This window comes from Octopus bimaculoides, chromosome 1 (assembly GCF_046866305.1).
Source record: "Octopus bimaculoides isolate indiv1 chromosome 1, ASM4686630v1, whole genome shotgun sequence".
In the NCBI taxonomy this organism is placed as follows: domain Eukaryota; kingdom Metazoa; phylum Mollusca; class Cephalopoda; order Octopoda; family Octopodidae; genus Octopus; species Octopus bimaculoides.
This window is the reverse complement of record NC_142928.1, coordinates 58,024,296-58,044,669: the sequence shown is the minus strand read 5'-3', so window position 1 is coordinate 58,044,669 and position 20,374 is coordinate 58,024,296. Positions and strand designations below refer to the sequence as shown.

Sequence of the window (20,374 nt, the reverse complement as noted above, 5' to 3'; positions counted from 1 at the left end):
GGGAGAGTATCTAGGAGTGCATTATTTGTGTTCTTGCCTTCTTTTAAAATGGAGTGTAATTTAAGGGAGAGGTGGACGCTATTTCTAGGTCAACCAACAAAGTTAGAGGCCTTGGTTACAGTTGAAAATATTTCACTTTACTTCCAAAAACAGGTATCACATTAAGCCAGTTTCACTTCCCTATAAATTCGTGGAAACCTCTTTCATCAAATACGATTCTAATTGATTAGAAATTATTTCAAATGATATAGGTTAGCAAACAATATACTATTATTTATTCTACGATATCATAAAAATTATTGCACACCTTCGTAAAATCAAAAATCTGAAAGAAAATTCTATACAAAATTATACCTAGCTAATATTGTTAGCGCAACATAGACTTGGTTGTTGAAATAATAACAACATAAGTTGATTGTGCAATACAACTCTTCTCGCCCACAGTTTCATTTAATGTTCCCTTAAAAGTTGATACTCGTTCCATTAATACAGATAAGGTTTTTTGTAAATAGATAAATGAAAAAATTCAGTATATATACATATATAATTTTTTTTGGCACTGTCATGGTATTAGCTGTCAGAAGCGAAAGTAGAAAAATCTAAACAAAGAATGTTACTGCTGGTTTGAGTTGAAATCTGTTTCTTTGGCTACTGACTGGCCGGAGCTATCTATCTATCTATCTATCTTTCTATCTATCTGTCTGTCTGTCTATCTCTCTATCACTCGTCCACCTTCGTTTGTTTCCGTAGAATTTATCAAATTAGAAAAAAAAACTTTTTGGCTACTTCCATCATGCTAGCTCCACACGAGGGGCATATTTTGGGGGTATTTAAAAGTCCATGTCTCTTAAGCCAATTAATACTATTTTCTGTTGTAGCGGTGGCGATGGCAATATCGCTGTGATTAATTCCAACTTTGGATTACGCGTGGTGGTGGTCATTGGTGGTGCTGATTGGTGTATGTGATTTGTTTTTAAAAACAATAATGAATAATGCAAAAATATATTTATTTATAAAGTTTAAACTGAATTTCATTTGTTTAAATTCTACGAGGGAGAGACAGACAGACAGATAGCTCCGGCCAGTCAGTAGCCAAAGAAACAGATTTCAACTCAAACCAGCAGTAACATTCCTTGTTTGGATTTTTCTACTTTCATTTCTGACAGCTAATACCATGACAGTGACTTTTTTTTATTCCAATATATTTTAAAATAAGAATTAACGTGTATTGCATACAAACAAAAATATAGATATTAATGTTTCAAGAATCTTAACTGCAAAATTAAACGGAAGTTAGCTTTTCGCCCATGGATACCGGAAATGTATAAACAGCCATTGTTTATCGTAACTTGAGCGTTGCGATTGAGTGTCTCGCTGTTTGTTAAGATATTTGTGAATCAAACATGGGAGTTCCAGCATTTTTCAGATGGCTAAGCCGTAAGTATACATCAATTGTTGTACATTGTGTGGAAGAGAAGCCAAAAGAAATTGAGGACACAACAGTACCAGTAGACGCTAGTAAGCCGAACCCGAACGATGTTGAATTTGATAACCTATATTTAGACATGAATGGCATTATTCATCCATGTTGTCACCCTGAAAACAAACCTGCTCCCGCAAATGAAGACGAAATGATGATTGATATTTTTGAATATATCGATAGAATTTTTAACATTTGCCGACCCCGTAAGCTTTTGTATATGGCCATCGACGGTGTGGCTCCACGTGCAAAAATGAACCAGCAGCGTTCACGGAGATTTCGTTCTTCCAAAGAAGCAGTTGAAAGCGAATTCGAAAAATCTAAACTACGAGATGAACTTTTGTCTAAAGGCTACCATTTACCACCACCGAAAGAAAAAGGTGAAAGATTCGATAGTAATTGTATTACTCCAGGTACTCCATTTATGTTTCGTCTTGCTGAATGTCTTCGCTATTACGTCTACGATCGCTTAAATAATGCACCTGGATGGGAAAACATCAAAGTAATTCTTTCTGATGCAAATGTTCCAGGAGAAGGAGAACATAAAATTATGGATTATATTCGACGACAGAGAGCCCAACCTGACCATGATCCAAATACGCATCACTGTCTCTGTGGAGCCGACGCTGATTTGATAATGTTGGGACTGGCAACACATGAACCACATTTTACTATAATAAGAGAAGAATTCAAATATAATCAACCCAGACCATGTGAGCTATGCGGGCAGTTAGGTCATGAAATGACAGAATGTGTTGGATTACCAAAAGAAGAATGTGACAAACCACTTGAAAAAGCATTGGGTTCAGAACAAGAGTTCATTTTTATCCGATTGTGTGTATTAAGAGAACACTTACAACTACAACTCCATATGGATGGGCTCCCCTTTAAATACGATTTTGAACGAGCTGTCGATGACTGGGTCTTCATGTGCTTTTTTGTTGGTAATGATTTCTTACCTCATCTGCCATCATTGGAAATCAGAGAGGGAGCTATTGATCGTCTTGTTGGCATTTATAAAAGGTGTGTTTACAGAACTGGAGGATATCTGACTGAGGATGGTGTGGTAAAGTTGGATAGAGTACAATTTGTACTGTCAGAGTTGGGAAAAGTGGAGGATGAAATTTTCAAAAATCGTCGTCAAAGAGATATTGAATATCGGCGCCGAGAAAAGCAAAATAAGAGAGCTAAATTTGGAGATAAACCAAAATGGATGCTTGGAGGACAATATGCCCCATCAGCAGTTGGAAGTAATAGGGACCCAGTTCAAAATCCTCGTCAAACAGCAGCAGATATGCGTAAAATGACATATGGTTCAAAACAGAATCACTCTGATAATTCTTCCAGAAATGAATCTGAACGAAGCCAATCTAACAAACGTAAGCATGAAGACGATGAAGAAGAAGATGAGCCAGCAGATGATGTAAAACTCTGGGAAAATGGTTGGAAGGACAGGTATTATAAGTCAAAATTTGATGTTGATAAGGATGATGTTGCTTTTCGGCATCAAGTTGCTAATCATTATGTACGTGGACTCTGTTGGGTTTTGAGGTACTACTATCAAGGATGTTCCAGTTGGAAGTGGTATTTTCCATATCATTATGCACCATTTGCCTCAGATTTTTTAAATGTAGGTGATCTATCAAATGAATTTGAAAAAAACACTGAACCATTTAAACCTTTAGAGCAGCTAATGGGAGTTTTTCCAGCAGCTAGTCGTCAATTCTTACCTGTTACTTGGCAGCGATTGATGGTTGATGAGGATTCTCCAGTTATTGACTTTTATCCTACTGATTTTAAAGTTGATCTTAATGGCAAGAAATATGCTTGGCAAGGAGTAGCTCTTCTTCCTTTTGTTGATGAAATTAGGCTAAAGAAAGCTCTTAGCACTGTTTATGATGATCTTACAAGTGAAGAAAAACTTAGGAATACCAGAGGTAGTGACCGATTGTTTGTTGGTTGTAAAAATCCAATTCACAGTTTCTTTGATTCTTTATACGAGCAAAATCTATATAGTGTGAAGTCACAGATTAATCCAAAGTTAGCTGATGGTATGGCAGGTATTGTTTGGTGTGATAACACTGCTGTTTTACCAGGCCACACTTTCTTCTCACCTCTTTCAAAATTGAAGGATTTTAAAAACCAAGCATTGTGTGTATATTTTACTGACCCACAATATGGTGATGACTTTTTGTTTTCTGCTAAAGTTTTGCGTAATGCTGTTTTCCCACCACCCTCAATCAAACCATCTGACTATGATAGGAAAAATCGTAATCAGCCATATAGACCTCAATTAGGATTTCAGAGAAACTCTGGGTACCGTGAAACAGATGTTAATGCAATGGTACGAATGATACGCCACAGTACCAATCAGCCGAATCAACAACCTACACAACAAGGCTACTCTGGAGATGGTGCTAGGATTCCCCCACCTTTGGAGTTATATCAAGGAAGAAATTATAATAATCCTCCTCCAATGTTGATGAATTGGAACAATGACAGTTACAACAGCAGTGGTTACTCTGGAAATCGTTATGGAGGGGGAGGAGGTTATAGGCAACAGAACAGAGGTGGTGGAGGCGGAGGATATAACAGAAGATTTAATCCGCGAGGTGGTGGAAACTATGGTTATAACCAAAATAGAAACAAAAGTGGGTGGACTGATCAGTATGATCAATATAGAGACAATAACTCCAGATCGTACAAATGATTTCCCCTTGTTTTGAGGGTTTTATATATTTAACCTATTATATTCATAAATATATATTTGGTGATCCATTCGTACTTATAAACATTTATTCAGCATTTTTTAAAAAAGATTTTTCTGTGTACCATCTAATGGCTCAACTTTGCAGGCATTTTACTTTACAAAAATGAGTGTATATTATTAATATAGGGCAGGGGGAACAATTTTCATAACAAAGTAGTGAATATAAAACATTTGAGTTGGGTGTCATCATCATCTTATATTTTATTGTATAATTTTTGAAGCTGTTTGAGGATTTTAGATGTCTTGTCTAAAGACAGCTTCTCTGAAAGACTCCAGCGTCTGTAGTTATCAATTGGATCGGTACCAGTCTCAGTTGACATTTAATTTGTAATTAAAAAAAAGGCATTCAGTTGTAAATATTCAGTAGCACAAGCCTCTCAGAGCCATAAATAGCAGCATAAAACTTTGTTTAAAATGTCTAAGATGAATTATTATGATTCTAATTTCTCATATATTAATCTCATCTCTGAGGATGAAACCTTTTTTTTTTTATAGAAATTTCATTAGTCAGCATGATTATCCAATCTTCATTGTGAATGCGAACGTATTCCATAGCATAGAGTTGTATCATTTTGTAATATGCCATGCCAGGTGATGAAAGAAGTCTTGCAAATTGGGAAGTAAGGGCTTATTTGGATTTGAGATTTGCTTTCAGTATAGGTTCCTTGAATAGTGCATTGATAATTGCAATATTTTTGAGTTCAAATCTCAATGCAATTGATTTTTCATTGCTTCAAGGTCAGTAAAATTGTACTAACAGTATACTGGAATTAGTTTAATTGACTCTCTTTACTCTTTTACTTGTTTCAGTCTTTTGACTGTGGCCATGCTGGAGCACTGCCTTTAGTTGAGCAAATCGACCCCAGGACTTATTCTTTGGAAACCTAGTATTTATTTTATTGGTCTCTTTTGCCGAACCGCTAAGTTATGGGGACGTAAACATACCAGCATCGGTTGTCAAGCGATGTTGAGAGGACAAACACACACACGTATATATATATATATATATATATATATATATATATATATACATACACACACATATACGACGGGCTTCTTTTCAGTTTCTGTCTACCAAACCCACTCACAAGGCTTTGGTTGGCCCAAGGCTATAATAGAAGACACTTGCCCAAGATGCTACGCAGTGGGACTGAACCCGCAACCATGTGGTTGGTAAGCAAGCTACTTACCAGACAGCCACTCCTATGCCTATGTAAAACTTGACTGTAAAACTTCATCCTCTTTTCAAATGAAATTAATGGGATTTTCATCATGAAGTCATAAAAGATGTTATATTTTTCTTAATCACTTTATTTTGTTTGTTATTCATGTTGTGACTCTTTCTAGTTTAGATTATACAACTGAAATATATATATATATATATATATATATATATATATATATATATATAAAATTCAAGAATCTTCATTTATTTTGATGTTAAATTCATTTTGCAATAGTTTGAGAAATTCTTCAAACTGTTGTTATAAAGATTGAAAACTTGTACTTTTGGTTTGATTTTAATAAAAATCTAATGATAGGAGAACTCTTTGTAAGAAAAACATGCAACCTATTCTCCAATTGTTAGAAAGAAACAAATTGATTTTAGTAGACATTTTTATTTGTGGTTTGATGAAATTGTCCTTTGAAGGACAATTTCAAATACATTAATCTGGTTTTCCTTTAAGAAGACTAGCTTTTTCTTAAATTTAAGAAATGGCATAATCTAATCAATGAGTATACAAAGAACTTAGGATATTCAGTAATAAATTTATTTTACATCATACATTTCAGTGTTGAAAGAAAGCTAAGTAATACATGGTCTCTATTTTTTTGTTTTCATAAATCTTCCCTCACACCAAAACCTGGTCCAGGAGGTGGGGTAGTCAAACAAGTTAGTCCACCTTTTGGCTCACAAGAAAAACGATGTTGCTGACCACTTCTGAAATACAAAGCATTTTATAATGTATAATTTTCTTAATGCTGAAAAAATTTGAATTTACATATTAACTATATTTAAACTGAATAATGAAGAAATTTGTATTTTTAGTTGAATGTTCTTTGTTCACTTTGTTCAAAATGACCCAGACCTATGTTATGGAGGTAGGTGGTTAACTATGTGCTTCAGGGTTATATTGTAGATTGCACATGTGTTACCATAAGAAAATGTGTTGTGTATGCACACTTAATCATGTATTTCACTGAGGTGCAGAAGTTTTTTGATCATGTTCCATCTAGATGATTGTCCAACTGTTATGATGACTAGTGGAAACTGTTGAGTAATGTAGTAGATTCTGTTTGATTCTTTGGCAAATTAAGATAGTGATCTTCTGTGATGTAATCGTGTTAATGATTGGTTGGATATGTAAATAACCTTTGCCAAGCTCAATGAATTATATGAAATTTGAAACTTTTGAGGACATAGCCCTGTGAATAAAATAAAATAAAATGGAAGGCTATCTGGTAATTTATGAGGAAGAGAAACTAGATGTAGCATGTTAGGAATAGTCACAGTTCAAAGTTGTGAATTGTACGAGGGATGGAGTCAGTATGGGCAAAAGACAGACCTTGAATGATTAGAAAAATAACAATAATTTGATGATAGGTATATCTAGTAAGGAGAAGGTGAATGAGTTTTGCCAATATCCTGTACAAAATTGAAACAATATCTGTGAATCTGAGCATAGTTGGGAGGAAATGCATATATAACGACACGGGTGCATTCACCTTCAGTAATGCTGGGAAGTGGCACAGAAAAAAAGGTATTGCAAATGGTTATATAACTCGATGCAAGGGAGATTATTCTAAATAGACAAACGGTTAATGAAATTTGATAGATATGCTCAAAAGAGTCATTCACGCTACCAGGAATAGTTGCTGGGATGATGAAAATAACAGGATGTGCTGTTCGTTTGCGTAGTCCATCAGACTGTTGCTTGCCTCAACCTGACCGAGCACGGCTATGATCAGTGATCCTACTTTATACATTCTGTCTTAGAAGTATCTAGGATTAAGTACAGAGAGGCATCATTCTTAATGATAAGCAACATCAATGTCAACTCGTTAAAGAGCAAAGGAAATACTTCAGAAATTAATTAGTGAGACATCAAAATTATAGACTAAGTTATGAGAATGGTAGAGCTCTTGCACAGTCGATTAAGGAGAGAACTAGCTGCAGTTTGGGTTGGTGCAAGAATAGGGAACCATTGATATGGCATTAAATGAGACAACCAAGAACAAATCACTGTAACTAGCATTCTTTGACCTGGTTAAGGCTTGATGGCACCATGTTCAGTATGAAAGCCACTAAAAGAACTGGATGTAGATGAATTGCTTGTGAACTGACATCAACAGTACCAGTGAGGAATTTAACATGACGGTAAGGTGTCCTTAAAGCTCACTTTTTAGCCTATTTAGCTTACTGCTGGAGTTTAAAGCTGTCTGAAGAAAGTTCTCTCTGCTGACAACTGGTTCTCATAGTCAAATCAGTTGAAAAATCTCAAGTGTAAGCAAGGGATTGTAGAACTTAACTGTTATCTAGGAAGTGGCCATACTTGATATGTCAAAAAGGAATAGACGTTTATAGTGTATGTGTGCTGAACATTAGAAGCATCAGTTGTGTGCAAGAGAGACGATTGCGCTGGTATGGACATGTGGTGAGAATGGATGAGGATAGCTGCGTGAAAAAGTGCCACACCCTAACAGTTGAGGGAACCCGTGGAAGAGGTAGGCCCAGGAAGACCTGGGCTGAGGTGGTGAGGCAAGACCTTCGTACATTGGGCCTCACTGAGGCGATGACTACTGACCGAGACCTTTGGAAATGTGCTGTGCGTGAGAAGACCCGGCAAGCCAAGTAAGATCGTTGCCAGTGCCCCTGGACTGGCTCTTGTGCGGGTGGCACATGAGATGCACCATTTTGAGCGTGGCCGTTGCCAGTACCGCCTGACTGGCTCCCGTAGGATTTTCGAGTGAGATCGTTGCCAGTGCCCCTGGACTGGCCTGTGTGGGTGGCACATAAAAGACACCATTTCGAGCGTGGCCGTTTTCGTGCGGGTGACACGTAAAAGCACCCACTACACTCTCTGAGTGGTTGGCGTTAGGAAGGGCATCCAGCTGTAGAAACTCTGCCAAATTAGATTGGAGCCTGGTGTTGCCATCCGGTTTCACCAGTCCTCAGTCGAATCGTCCAACCCATGCTAGCATGGAAAGCGGACGTTAAACGATGATGATGTGTAATGTTAACTTGCATGAACAACAGAGTACAGCTGAGCAGAGAGAAAAGAAATCAGCAAAAGTGTGTAAGAGAGGCAACTGCACTGCTACAAATGTGATGCATATGAAAGATGACAAGCAATCTAATAGAACAAGCCTGTGAAAGCAGAAGTGACAAAAGCTGATCTTAGTTGAATTTCATGAAGATAACAAAAGACTGTCCAAACTACTCAAGTAACTGTTGACTATGCAAGCAGTGAGGGATGTGAAAAGATGATGATACACAAACAAACACTTAAAAATAAAAAGGGAATAATGATGACAGTGCAAAAGACTATGCGTGTACATAGTATGGATACTCATACATTTTAAAAGATGGGAAGGGTTTATGATCATAAGAGAAGACATTAGGAAAAGAAAACCAGTTACTGAAAGTAGGGCAATACCAAGGAGTAACCCAAAGAACTGGTGTCAGGCCATTCAGATATGTAGATGCGCATATGAGCAGTCATCTAAATTGTGCAGTGAAGGGGTAATTGATTAGAGGATATATGTTTAAACTACAGAGAGGAGGGTTTAGGATGTATGGATTGAGATATTTGAATATGAATCTCCATGTTATCCCTGATCAAGTAGACTTCTCATCAAAGGTGTTACAGCCATAACCATCTTGCCTAGTTTTCAGACATAATGTATCTAGGATTTGGGCAATGAGGCAATTGGTGGAAGTAGATTCCTTGAATAAGAGTATTTTCTTGTGGAAGAATGGGTTTTTGAGCATGCCAGATGTTCTTCCCTGTATCAGACAATACTACTTTTACTAATTAGTGTTAATGTAATATTGCTGAAGTTGTAGAGCTTCTAGAGTGCATCAAGTCTTGAGAAAGAAATGTTGCAAAATAAGTTGGAACAATGTGATCATAAACTTTACTGCTTTGTATAACTATATGAGTTTTTGTATTAAAAATTGTATTGGAAGAACTTAAAATATTTTTGTAAATATAGTAATGCTATTATATGGAATCAACAATAGTTACATGTTGAGAAATTTGACTAACATGGAGTAGATATAAATGCGATGAGGAAAAAGAAGTATCTAATTTCTTTTCATGGAAGACAATTTTGCATTCTGGCAATATGCAGTGCTTGAGAAGATCCATCAAATCAAGTGAAATCGTAGTCATGGCTGATGTTGGTGTCATGTAACTGGCACCCATGCTGGTGGCATGTAAAGAGCGCCGTTTGAGCATTGGGCCGCATGGAGGCAAAGTGGCTGAGTTCCTTTCGAGTGTTGAGCCTCACCGAGGCAACAACTGAGACCCATGAAACCAAGCAAAATCACAATTGTGGCAGATACCGGTGTCATGCAAATGGCACCTGTGCTAGTGGCATGTAAAAGCACCCATTACACTCTTGGAGTGGTTGGCATCCAGCCATAGAAAACCATGCCAAATCAGACTGAAGTCTGGTACAGCTTACCAGCGCTGGTCAAACCATCCAAGCCATGCCAGCATGGACAATGGACGTTAAATGATAATGATGATCAAAGGTATCAAATAAAGTCTCCTCGAACTGAAGTGAAGGCTTTATAGATAAAATACAATCTTTGCATTCTAAGGTTTCTAACCTCTTACTTAGGATACAACCTACAATGATATTCTCTCTAGCAGCAGCAGACCCAGGCTGTGTCACTTGACAGGCAGAAGATAGCAAGCTGATGAAATACCTACTGCTCTCTGGTAAGTTTGTTTTCAAACCTATGGCAGTGGAAACGTTCTAGGTACCTGAATCACCTTCCTACATTGGTTGGAATAGAGCTCACCATCTTGTGGGAGTGAGTTCTGCAAGGTAGAATGGCTGTTTTAGCACATCTCCCTTACGACTCTTCAGAGTGGTAAGGGAGATGTCTCTGAAGACTATGATACATTTGCATAATTCACTAATGAAGTACTTCAAAAACTAAATTTGAAGAAAGATAATCAGTATTGGTAACCTGATAAGAACATCCAACTTTGATATTTGACTCAGTGTTTTTTTTAAACCAAGAAGGGAGCTGCCATGTATTGCTTGTTCTGCTAAAAATACCTCAAGTCACACCATACCACCTTAGAAAAAGAAAGGACACATCAGAAAACATAGTTAATAAAACAGACAGGATAATTAGCTGGAAAGCATTTAGCCATAGGTTTGCTTGAGAGATGCCTGAGATTAAAGAACAACTACCAAGAAGAAAGAACTAAAAAGGCAACATAGTACTTATTTGAAATTGTAACATAAATCCAAGTCTTCTGGATTCGAATACTAGAAAAGCATATGGAGAAATCAGATAGAAATGTTAATAAAAGATTCCTGTACAGAATAATTGGTTTAATGAATGCATGGGAAATAAAAACTTACTGTGGTCCTGCTATGGGCTTTTTACCAACTTTAATATCATCCAAAATATTATTTATGTCTTCAACAGTTAAATCTTCCTGTAATCAACATCAAATTATTTAGACATTAATATGAATTATATTTTTCAGTTTGAACAATTATTAAAATGATTACTTTCAACACAAAAGCCAATATTTTCAGATGTGTTTAATCCTTTTGATACTAACCTAAGATCACCTCTGATTCAACAGCACAAAAGCACAAGTTTTAAAATGGTTATATTCAAATTTAGATTTTCCATCATAATTTTACAAAAGAACTTTTTTATTAACATTCCAAACACAAGTTTACTGATAGAGAAGTTACTTTACCAATCCCCTCGAAATTATTGTTTATTATAGCAATTAAATGAAACACTTAGGCATAGTATATCATTAGGAATATGGTAATAAATATATTAACACTGAAATAATAGATATTCTATGTTATATACATTTAAATCTTTTGATCTGACTTGTTATCAAATTAATAGTGCAATACTAAGTCAGTAATGTGAAAAGTTACAGATTAATGAGCTTTAGACCAGTACTAACTAGCCACTGTACATTAATGTCAGCAATGGAAAATCAAGGTTTAGAATTTAAGTTTTCATACCCCACCCACCACTCTACACACATTTTGGTAGCAAATCAATTCTTGATTCTGAATTTACATTCTCTAAATAATTTTATTCAATACATGTTAACCAGCTAGTAATCTTAACAGCAGTGTTACAAATAACCTTGATTATTTTCTTTCTAGTGCAATCAGAAAATAACAAAGACAGGTGTTTATCTTCAGAGCCAGAAAATATTTCAGCCTTTAACAATTACTAACTTCTGCAAAGCTCATGTGATAACCCACAATGTAACTGTTATATATACAGACATCCAAGACTGCATCTGGGGAAAGGCTACTTGACTAATTAGCATGAATTCACTCACATATTCCAACCTCTGGTGCACAGACAATGTCTCCACACTCTGCAATTTCTATTTCTACAACAAGGGTCTCTGCAGCTGAAGGAACTCCTCTATTGACTCAGTCCACTACTATCTGTTTGATGCTGACTTTTGTTTCAAAGATTTGCCTTACTTTCACACAAGAAATGTGAGTTAGCAAGGATTAATAAAGGTTAATAAACCTGGTAAAATTTAACCAACTTATTCTTTATTCCTTTGGTAAACCAAGGAAAATGAAAATCATAAGGATACTATTGATATTTTACTAGCGCTAATTGTAAAGGAATTTAATACATTTATATATTAACACTGTGGAAAAAAGCAATACTCACATAATAATCATCATTGATTTGCACCATAGGAGCATTCACACAAGCTCCAAGACATTCTACTTCAGTAAGAGTAAACATATTGTCGGTGGTAGTTTCACCAACGTTAATACCTAAACAAATAAAAAAAAATATATATATATATATATATATATATATATATAATTCTGATTGTTAAAATCTTTCAGTTAGTTTCTTCACTTTGTGTTGTAATGGCTTCTACAGCTGTGAAGAGTTAAGTCCTAACGTATTTTGTGGTATGCATTTTAGTATACCTGCAACAATTATTGTTGTACCTCAGGTGGAAGGAGCGCATAACTGCTTTTTTCTACTTGATTGAGAATAAATTTCAATTGAAGTCTTTGATCAAGTGATTAATAATGGCATAGCATACATTATGCAGGCTGCATAGGGAGATCACTTCCTATACATGTGTTTACTGTAGTTGAAGATATATCATGATTCAGGAAGTGGGTGGCCAATTTAGGTACTGCATAGAGTGGCCTAAACCCACATTACACCACTAGATTAGTAGCACAAACATCCATTTGTTAATCAATTATTTCAACAGCAATCCATTCTATACATTATAGAATGAAAAAATAACTATACATTTAGTAATATTTTTTTTTTATTATAAGTAAGTAGTTTCATATTTTAATTATGCAAACTTACCAAGATTTTTCTTTATGGCTTCAAGGATTAAATCAGAGCCAATGCCACCTAGCATACAAGGAGTTGTGGTACATACCTGGACAAGGTTCTTGCCCACAGGTTCTCTAAGAATACAAGAATATTGTAAGTGTTAGAGAAAATATGAAATGCAATACATTTAATTATTATATTCTGGATAAAAGTATTTTAAATTAAAAAAATAAATATTTACTTGATTATATAAAGGATAGCAGTGCACTTGCCCTGACACTGAGAAGAATGAAGTATGCAAATAATATTACAAAATGACTGCTGAAAGAAAGGGGTTACCCAAAAAGAATCCAACAAAGGAACCAGCTAATGAGGTTGACTGTTGTAGAAAAGTCATTAAAGATATGAATGCAGGGAAAGCAACAGGTCCATCAGGGGTAGATGCTGAGGTGTTGAACAAATCTAGCAAAGTAAGATACATGTTAATTACTGTGACAGCCAATCAGATATTGTAGGGAGGTGTTATTCTCCATGGCTGATACAACAGAATACCTTGAACCACAAGTGCAAATAAGATTCTCCAAACATTAAACTGATAAACTAAGCAATGAAGCTGGAAGAAAGAATTATAACAAAACTCATGAGGGAGAGAACTACCTTAGATATGATGCAGCTTGAGTTTGTGCATTGTGAGACCCATTCAAACTATATACAGAGATGCTGTCAGTAAAATGAGAATTTATAACAACCTCATTTAGAAATTTTAGCATGTAGATTGGTGTCCATGAAAACTCATTTTTGAGTTCCTTCCTGTTTATTATTGTTCTTCAGGCAATAACAGAAGACTCAAAACTAGGTGTTGGTTTTTGGGAACTCCTGTCTGTTGATGACTTAGTTTTGAATGTCAAATCAGCCAAAGAATACGAGGAAAACCTCCAAATGTGAAAGCAGGATCCAGCATCAAGAGGCTAAAAAGGAAAACTTAAGAGATTCAAAAGTTTTAGCTACTAAGAGGAAATACAGAACTCTACTGCTATCTAGAAACTATTTCATCATCATTATCTTTTAACATCTACTTTGCCATGCAGCAGATTTCTTATAGCCAGATGCCCTTCCTGACACCAACCCTCAACTGTTCCCAAGATAATTCCTCATGGCCAAATATTTTTTTGCAGAATACTGCATGTATGACAGTGGCATTCATTTACATAATGTAAAGACAAAGAGATACATACATACATACATACATATATACAACAGGCTTCTATCAATTTCTATCAAAATCCACTCACAAGGTTTTGGATGGCTTCGCTTCAGTAGAAGGTGCCATGCAGTGAGACTGAACCTGAAACCATGTGGTTGGAAAGCAAACTCCTTAACTGCACAACCACATCTATGTCTGAACACCCAGTAAATAATTGGTACACAAAAGGTGCAATGATATCTTAGGGAAACAGACAGAGAGAAAATGGATTTCATATGTAGATGTACAGGAATAGCCAACAGTAAGAACATCCAAGAAATGAATTCTTTCAGTTGCTCAGAAATCTTGTTCGAAGTAGTTAATAGCTTGTTATCTAGGTGACCTAATCAGCTGTGGAGGTATGTATTACAAAAGTATAGAAGCTAAAGTAAAGACAAGGCGGAAAAATTTCAGGGAGTTATTACCTCTCTCCATATTAAGAATAGACTGTATGATGTTTGTGTACAATGTGTTGTTTTGTCTCCAGTCAGCCTTGATTGAGCAGACTCTTCCTCAAAGGTCTTCCAACCTTCACCATACCATTTCTTTTAGGGTTATCTAAGACTACATTATCTAATGTATTGTTTCCATTTTTAAAGACGGTGTGTGATTTGGAAGAATTTGGCTGCTGTTTTCAGCAGTTCAAATGACCACATAGAGGCCTCCACTTTGGTTTGTGCAAAGTGTGATATGATGATGATAATGGTTGGTAGGATTATAATGGAGTGTTATATTTAATACTTAGTAGATACGTATAATTTTCAATGCATTAAAGTTCTTTACCTGTTAAACATAGTGTAGAATGTAGCTACTTCATAGACTCTCATACGTGATATTCCCACCATGTCAGCTACTTTATGCATTGCTGAGATGGGAGTCCAACCTGTAAAAGAAGAAAAAAAGTGTAACAAGTTACAGAAGTTTAACAAGTTACAGGAGTTTAACAAGTTACATGAGGCAGCTTCTATGTGAGTGCTCAGCCAGTTAGAAACAACAATCAAACCTTTCATAACACTGTGTAACAAAACTTTTCATTTTTCTTGTGTGCGGTAAGTGTTATTTTCTATTTGCTTCATCTCAAAATCAAATGAAATGACAACTATTTCCTTCAAACTTTGCTTTTGTGACCTGGATATCAATGCTTTGAAACTAAACTATTTTTCATTACATTTCAGACATATTCAGTGCTGAGTTGTTGAAGCAGAAATATCATTGTAGCAAATATTGTGCACAACACCACAGATTTCCTTGTCAGTTGCTTGACATTAACCACTTGAGCATGTCCCTTTGTGGCTGACAATATGTGCATCTCTGATCATGAGTATGAGTAATGAGTATGTAGCATCATAACCATGTGTTGAGAGAGATTCTTTGGGGTTTGAATAAATGTAACAAAAGCAAAGTTTGAAGGAAATATTAGCCATTTTTCATACCTTTTCGGGGTGAGCAAATAAGATATAACAGTTGCTAGGACAAAAATCATGTTACACAGCTTAGTAGTACTTGTCATAATGACATTGATAAAGTAACACTAGATACACCAGGCTTGAATGATAAAAATGTGCTAAACAACGTTAGACATCTCACATTTAGGGCCTCCCAAATGAGATGGCACAGGATCAAAAAGAATGAAAATATGTGAAATTACAAGGTTTTCCATCCCAAATCAGCATGAGAAAGAAAATGAACACTGAAATGATGATAATGACATGGAATTTATATTTTAATCAAACAAGTATGCTTTTTATTGGGAGGTAATCATTGATTTAATCAGATATTTGATTAATTCATAATTAGTTGAATAAATCTCTCCATTTAAAATCTACCTACAAGTTAGAAATATACAAACATAACAGATTTTTAAATATTTTTTTACCCACCATATTGCCTCTGCGCAAGATCCAGAAGTGGAATAACAGCTGCAGCTTTATGGGCCTCAGGATAGTTGGAAATTATGGCTTCAGCTCTCTATAGAAAACAAAGAAATCAAAATATATAGTTTTTTGCTACTGTAAGTGCACTAAACTTCTAAAGAATGGAAAAAGATTTAAACAAAGAGCTTTACAAAGCTTGTGACACTTAATACTAATTTACACACAATCTAGCTACAATTTCATTTAAATTGTATTAACATTTTTGAGATAATCTAGTTTTAGCAGTAGTTCTTTGAATTAAAACTACCAAATGAAAATAGTTTCTGTCCAGCCAAGTATTTAAGATATAGTGAAATAAAAGTGAAGGAGTGTTCATCAGATTCTTAAAAGACATAATAAGTAATTTCAAAAGTTTTCCATATATTTTACTGCTATTCTACAATTATTATGCTTAGTGTCATCTACTTCTGATGAATAAATTTATAAATCTTTATAACATTATTTTGTTATACTAAAACTTTTGATTGCCTTTTTGTGTCAGTTAAAATTGTTTAAAGTATGACACTCAAACTTGTTTCATTATGTTAAAGATTTTGATCATATCTTCAATATCATTCTGCGGTTTAAAGTGAAAAAGTTCAATTTTGTTTCATGAGTTAAAGACTATATTTATGTCTTTGATTTCATCCCCAAGGCTATTAAAAGTATAACACTCAAACACATGTTATGACACACTGAATAATATTATAGATAATCTAACATTTTAAAGACAGTTTCTTTAAATTTTACACCACTGTTGAATTTGACTTCTTAAAAGCATATCCTTTAATGCTTACTACAGATGTTTGATGCAGCAAGAATTTACCTTACTTACAAAATATATCTCTAGAAAAAACGTACTTTTACAAGTAATTATGAATTAGCTAATATCAAACTATACTTACAACAGTAAGTAATGATTTGAGGCAAGCAGGTTTCACACTTTTACCTATTGGAACTAGTAAAAGTGCATAACTCTGAAAAAACTTTTGTTAGTGCATAGCTGTTTGAAAGGTAAAATTCCCATTGAAATCAGTGAACAAGAAAGTGGATATACAACATCTAAGTTTGGAACAGAACTGTTTTGTTGGGCCTCCTCCAAGACTGGCTGAGAAAAGAAAGAGACCATGACTTACTGGTTTGCCTCAGAGTAGGCATCTAGTGTAAATACTTGTAACAGACTGGACTTTATAACAAGGCCAGATTGGGGAGGTTGGTGGGGAGGATGTTAAATCAGGCAATGAAGTGAGTTTTCTACTAAAACGCAGGTGTGTAGAATTTTGCTCTATAGGGCTTCACATAGTTTCTGTCAGTCTAGTTTCACTTGTTTGATCAGTCCAAGAATATAGTAGAAGACACTTGCCCAGGAGGAGTCGAACCATGAAACACAAATTTTAGTAACATGGCCATGCCAGGATCATTCTGAGGAATGATTTTTAAAAAGTCTAGTAGGATACACAAAGGTTATGGGTACTACTCCTCCTTTCTGACTAAACCCTAAAAAACAGCAAATAATCTATATAAAAAATACTTCATCAACAGGAGAATTCAAGTCTATCTTCCTAAATGAAAATATGTTTACTAACTTATTGACAACATGACAAGAAAATACATTTCATATGTTTTAAATGTAAGCTAAATAAATGATGATAGTCCTCTAGAAAAAAGAATATATTAATTGTTAAAAGTTAAAGCATTTATTATAACAAGATACCTACCTTCAGATTTTCTGCAGTGAATTCAAATGGTGTTTGGGGATTATTATAGCTGCTGTCACGGTGCTAAAACAATTTGAAAATAAAATATGAAGTTTAAGATGGTACTTAAAGTCTTCTATTTAAAACAACAGTTATAATTAAACATTATTAGCATATGAAAATATGCCAATTGCAAGATATGAGAAGGGACCTTAAGTCTTTCTCATATAGAACAGTCTCTCTAGTGCTAAGGACATAAAATACACTCATTTTATCAATATCAAAGTTGGCTAGTTTTCCTTGTTACTATCTGTGCTAGATAACAGAGACTTTGATGATCTATCAGACCCTTGCCAACAGGAAAATGGATGAAAAATGATAATAAATCATTATCGTTTAATGTCCACTATCCATGCTGGTATGGGTTGGATGGTTTGACTGAAAACTGGTAAGCTGGGGGCCTGCACCAGGTTCCAATCTGATTTGGCAAGGTTTCTACAGCTGGATGCCCTTCCTAATGCCAACCACTCCAAGAGTGTAGTGGGTGCTTTTTACATGCCACCAGTGCATGTGCCATTGATGTTACACCAGCATTGGCCACAACTATGGTCTCACTTGGTTTGAGAGTTCAACACAAGCATGGTATATCGCCAAAGGTGTTGGTCACCTATAACGGCCTCCATGAGGCCCAACGCTCAAATGATGCTTTTTACGTGTCACTGGCAACACTGGCATTGGCCACAACACTGGCATTGGCATTGGCCACAACTATGATCTCACTCAATTCAACAGGTCTCCACAAGCACAGTATATTGCCCAATGATTGAAAGGTGCTTTTAACAGGCCAGTTACTTGACACTGGCATTGGCCACAACTATGATCTCACACAATGAATGAGCTAAGATTAAGCTTAATGTGGTGAGTTGAGATTGTCATTGTATGACATGATGTGATTCAATATAATCCTGTTACTATACAGCATAATCATTGGAAAAGAGAAAACTTACCACGAACAGAGCATCACTACTTGCAGGTGTAGTTCGGTGAAGACTGCGCCGGGCATGGTGACTCTTAAAATTAAAAATAGTCATTTTAAATTTATTTTCAATTGCTTAGATCATTAATTTCATTTATATTTCAAAATTTAGGTGACAAACAATCTAATTATAATCTTGTTAAATGTTACATAAATGATTTTCATATAGATAAGATGCGTTCTTTTAAAATCATACCAGCAAAATTTCTCAGAAATTACACCTTACCATCTTAAAAAAAGTAGAAACTATTGGGTATCGTAGACATATACAACATTTGAGAAGTGAGCAGTTGATTGCAATAGGAACAATTTCGAGCTAAATAACAACAAACTTAATCCATAGTACATTTGCTTCATTCAGCTTATCAGAAAGTATGCTATCTCTAGTTTAATGGTTGACATTAGGTCATTTATATATATATATATATATATATATATATATATATTGTTGTACTTGGGGATGGTCATATTGCCAGTTTAGCCAATAAAAACACACGCACTGTATATTTGGTGTTAATTTTCTTTCTTTTTTTTTTTTTTTTTTTCAGTTTTATATAATCTTAATCTTAATCTTATTTCGGCCAGAGTTCTTTCGTTACACTTCTGTGACCTCATCAGTGGTCCTTTATATGTCTTTTTTTTTTTGCAGTACAAACAGAAGAAACAAATACCCAATACATAAGGTGGCTTCGAAGAATGTATAAAAGAAAACTTGTAATGTCTACAGAGAGAATCTTCACTTCGTACATATCTCGGGTACTTTTTTTTTTTATTAAAAACCAAAAATTATTTTTCAGTAATAACGATATTTCTGTTCTTGAAAACATTCTGTAGTTTATTGTTGATTTCAATCATAAGCATTTTGTAAACGTGAAGAAATGCTGTCATGCTTTCATTTGACAATGTTTTTTGGCACTACTTAAATACAGAGGTCCCGACGCATCGACGTAACGATGTTTGTACAGTGCACACTCGTTAGAGTTAGGGTTACGTAGATGCGTCGGGACCTCTATTTAAGTAGTACCGCTTTGTTTTTTTTTTTATTTTTAAGGGAAATGATTACAGTCGATAAAATTCTAAACAATCTTTCTCTTAATTATTTTATTTGGGGTATAAAATTAACTGTTAATGTTTACAAGTACACCGGTACGAAAAATCGTAAATCTTAGGCAAGAACACATGAATCACTGTTTTCTTAAACATTGTATGAATGATGATATTACAGCACTTGTGAGTCTTTTAAGAGAAAAAAGATAGAGACAAAACATCTGCGTGTCCAACATTTTGTTCAAATATAGTGAGCTGAAAATTCGTGATATAAAGTATTATATAAACAACAGCCGACAGTTGTATTATACACGACATTGTCTACTTCTGTGAAGGACACCTTGATCAATGAATATATACAAAAGAGTTAATAAGAATTGTTATTGAGGAAACGAAATAAAAATTCATCCTAAATGAAACACTATATTTATTTGTACCATATCAATGCGAAAAAAATAGGTAAATGTTCTTACGAAAGTTGGCAACAGTCGACGACTGACGAGACTGGCTAACCTTTCCATCTTCAACACCGAGTCAAGAAAATGCAACTATTAAGCAGAAAATTATAGATTTGAAAATATATTTCTAATAGAAATAACATCATTCAATTTGTGTTTAAAAATAT

General features: G+C 34.9%; 2 protein-coding genes across 2 annotated transcripts; one reads left to right on the top strand and one right to left on the bottom strand.

Annotated features, from left to right (window-relative positions):
• The first annotated feature begins 790 nt into the window (after positions 1–790).
• On the top strand, positions 791–5,849 carry LOC106869156 (5'-3' exoribonuclease 2). Its single transcript, XM_014914766.3, has one exon. It carries the CDS (start codon positions 1,404–1,406, stop codon positions 4,188–4,190), a length of 2,787 nt encoding a protein of 928 aa, XP_014770252.1. The 5' UTR covers positions 791–1,403; the 3' UTR covers positions 4,191–5,849.
• Positions 5,850–6,006: 157 nt separating this feature from the next.
• Positions 6,007–20,297, bottom strand: LOC106869160 (NADH dehydrogenase [ubiquinone] flavoprotein 2, mitochondrial). The gene is made up of 9 exons (XM_014914773.3): positions 20,223–20,297; positions 18,674–18,736; positions 17,688–17,750; positions 15,937–16,024; positions 14,840–14,939; positions 12,844–12,947; positions 12,172–12,281; positions 10,860–10,936; positions 6,007–6,192 (listed from the first exon to the last, which is right to left on the bottom strand). Exons 1-9 carry the CDS (start codon positions 20,268–20,270, stop codon positions 6,090–6,092), a joined length of 756 nt encoding a protein of 251 aa, XP_014770259.3. The 5' UTR covers positions 20,271–20,297; the 3' UTR covers positions 6,007–6,089.
• Positions 20,298–20,374: the final 77 nt, after the last annotated feature.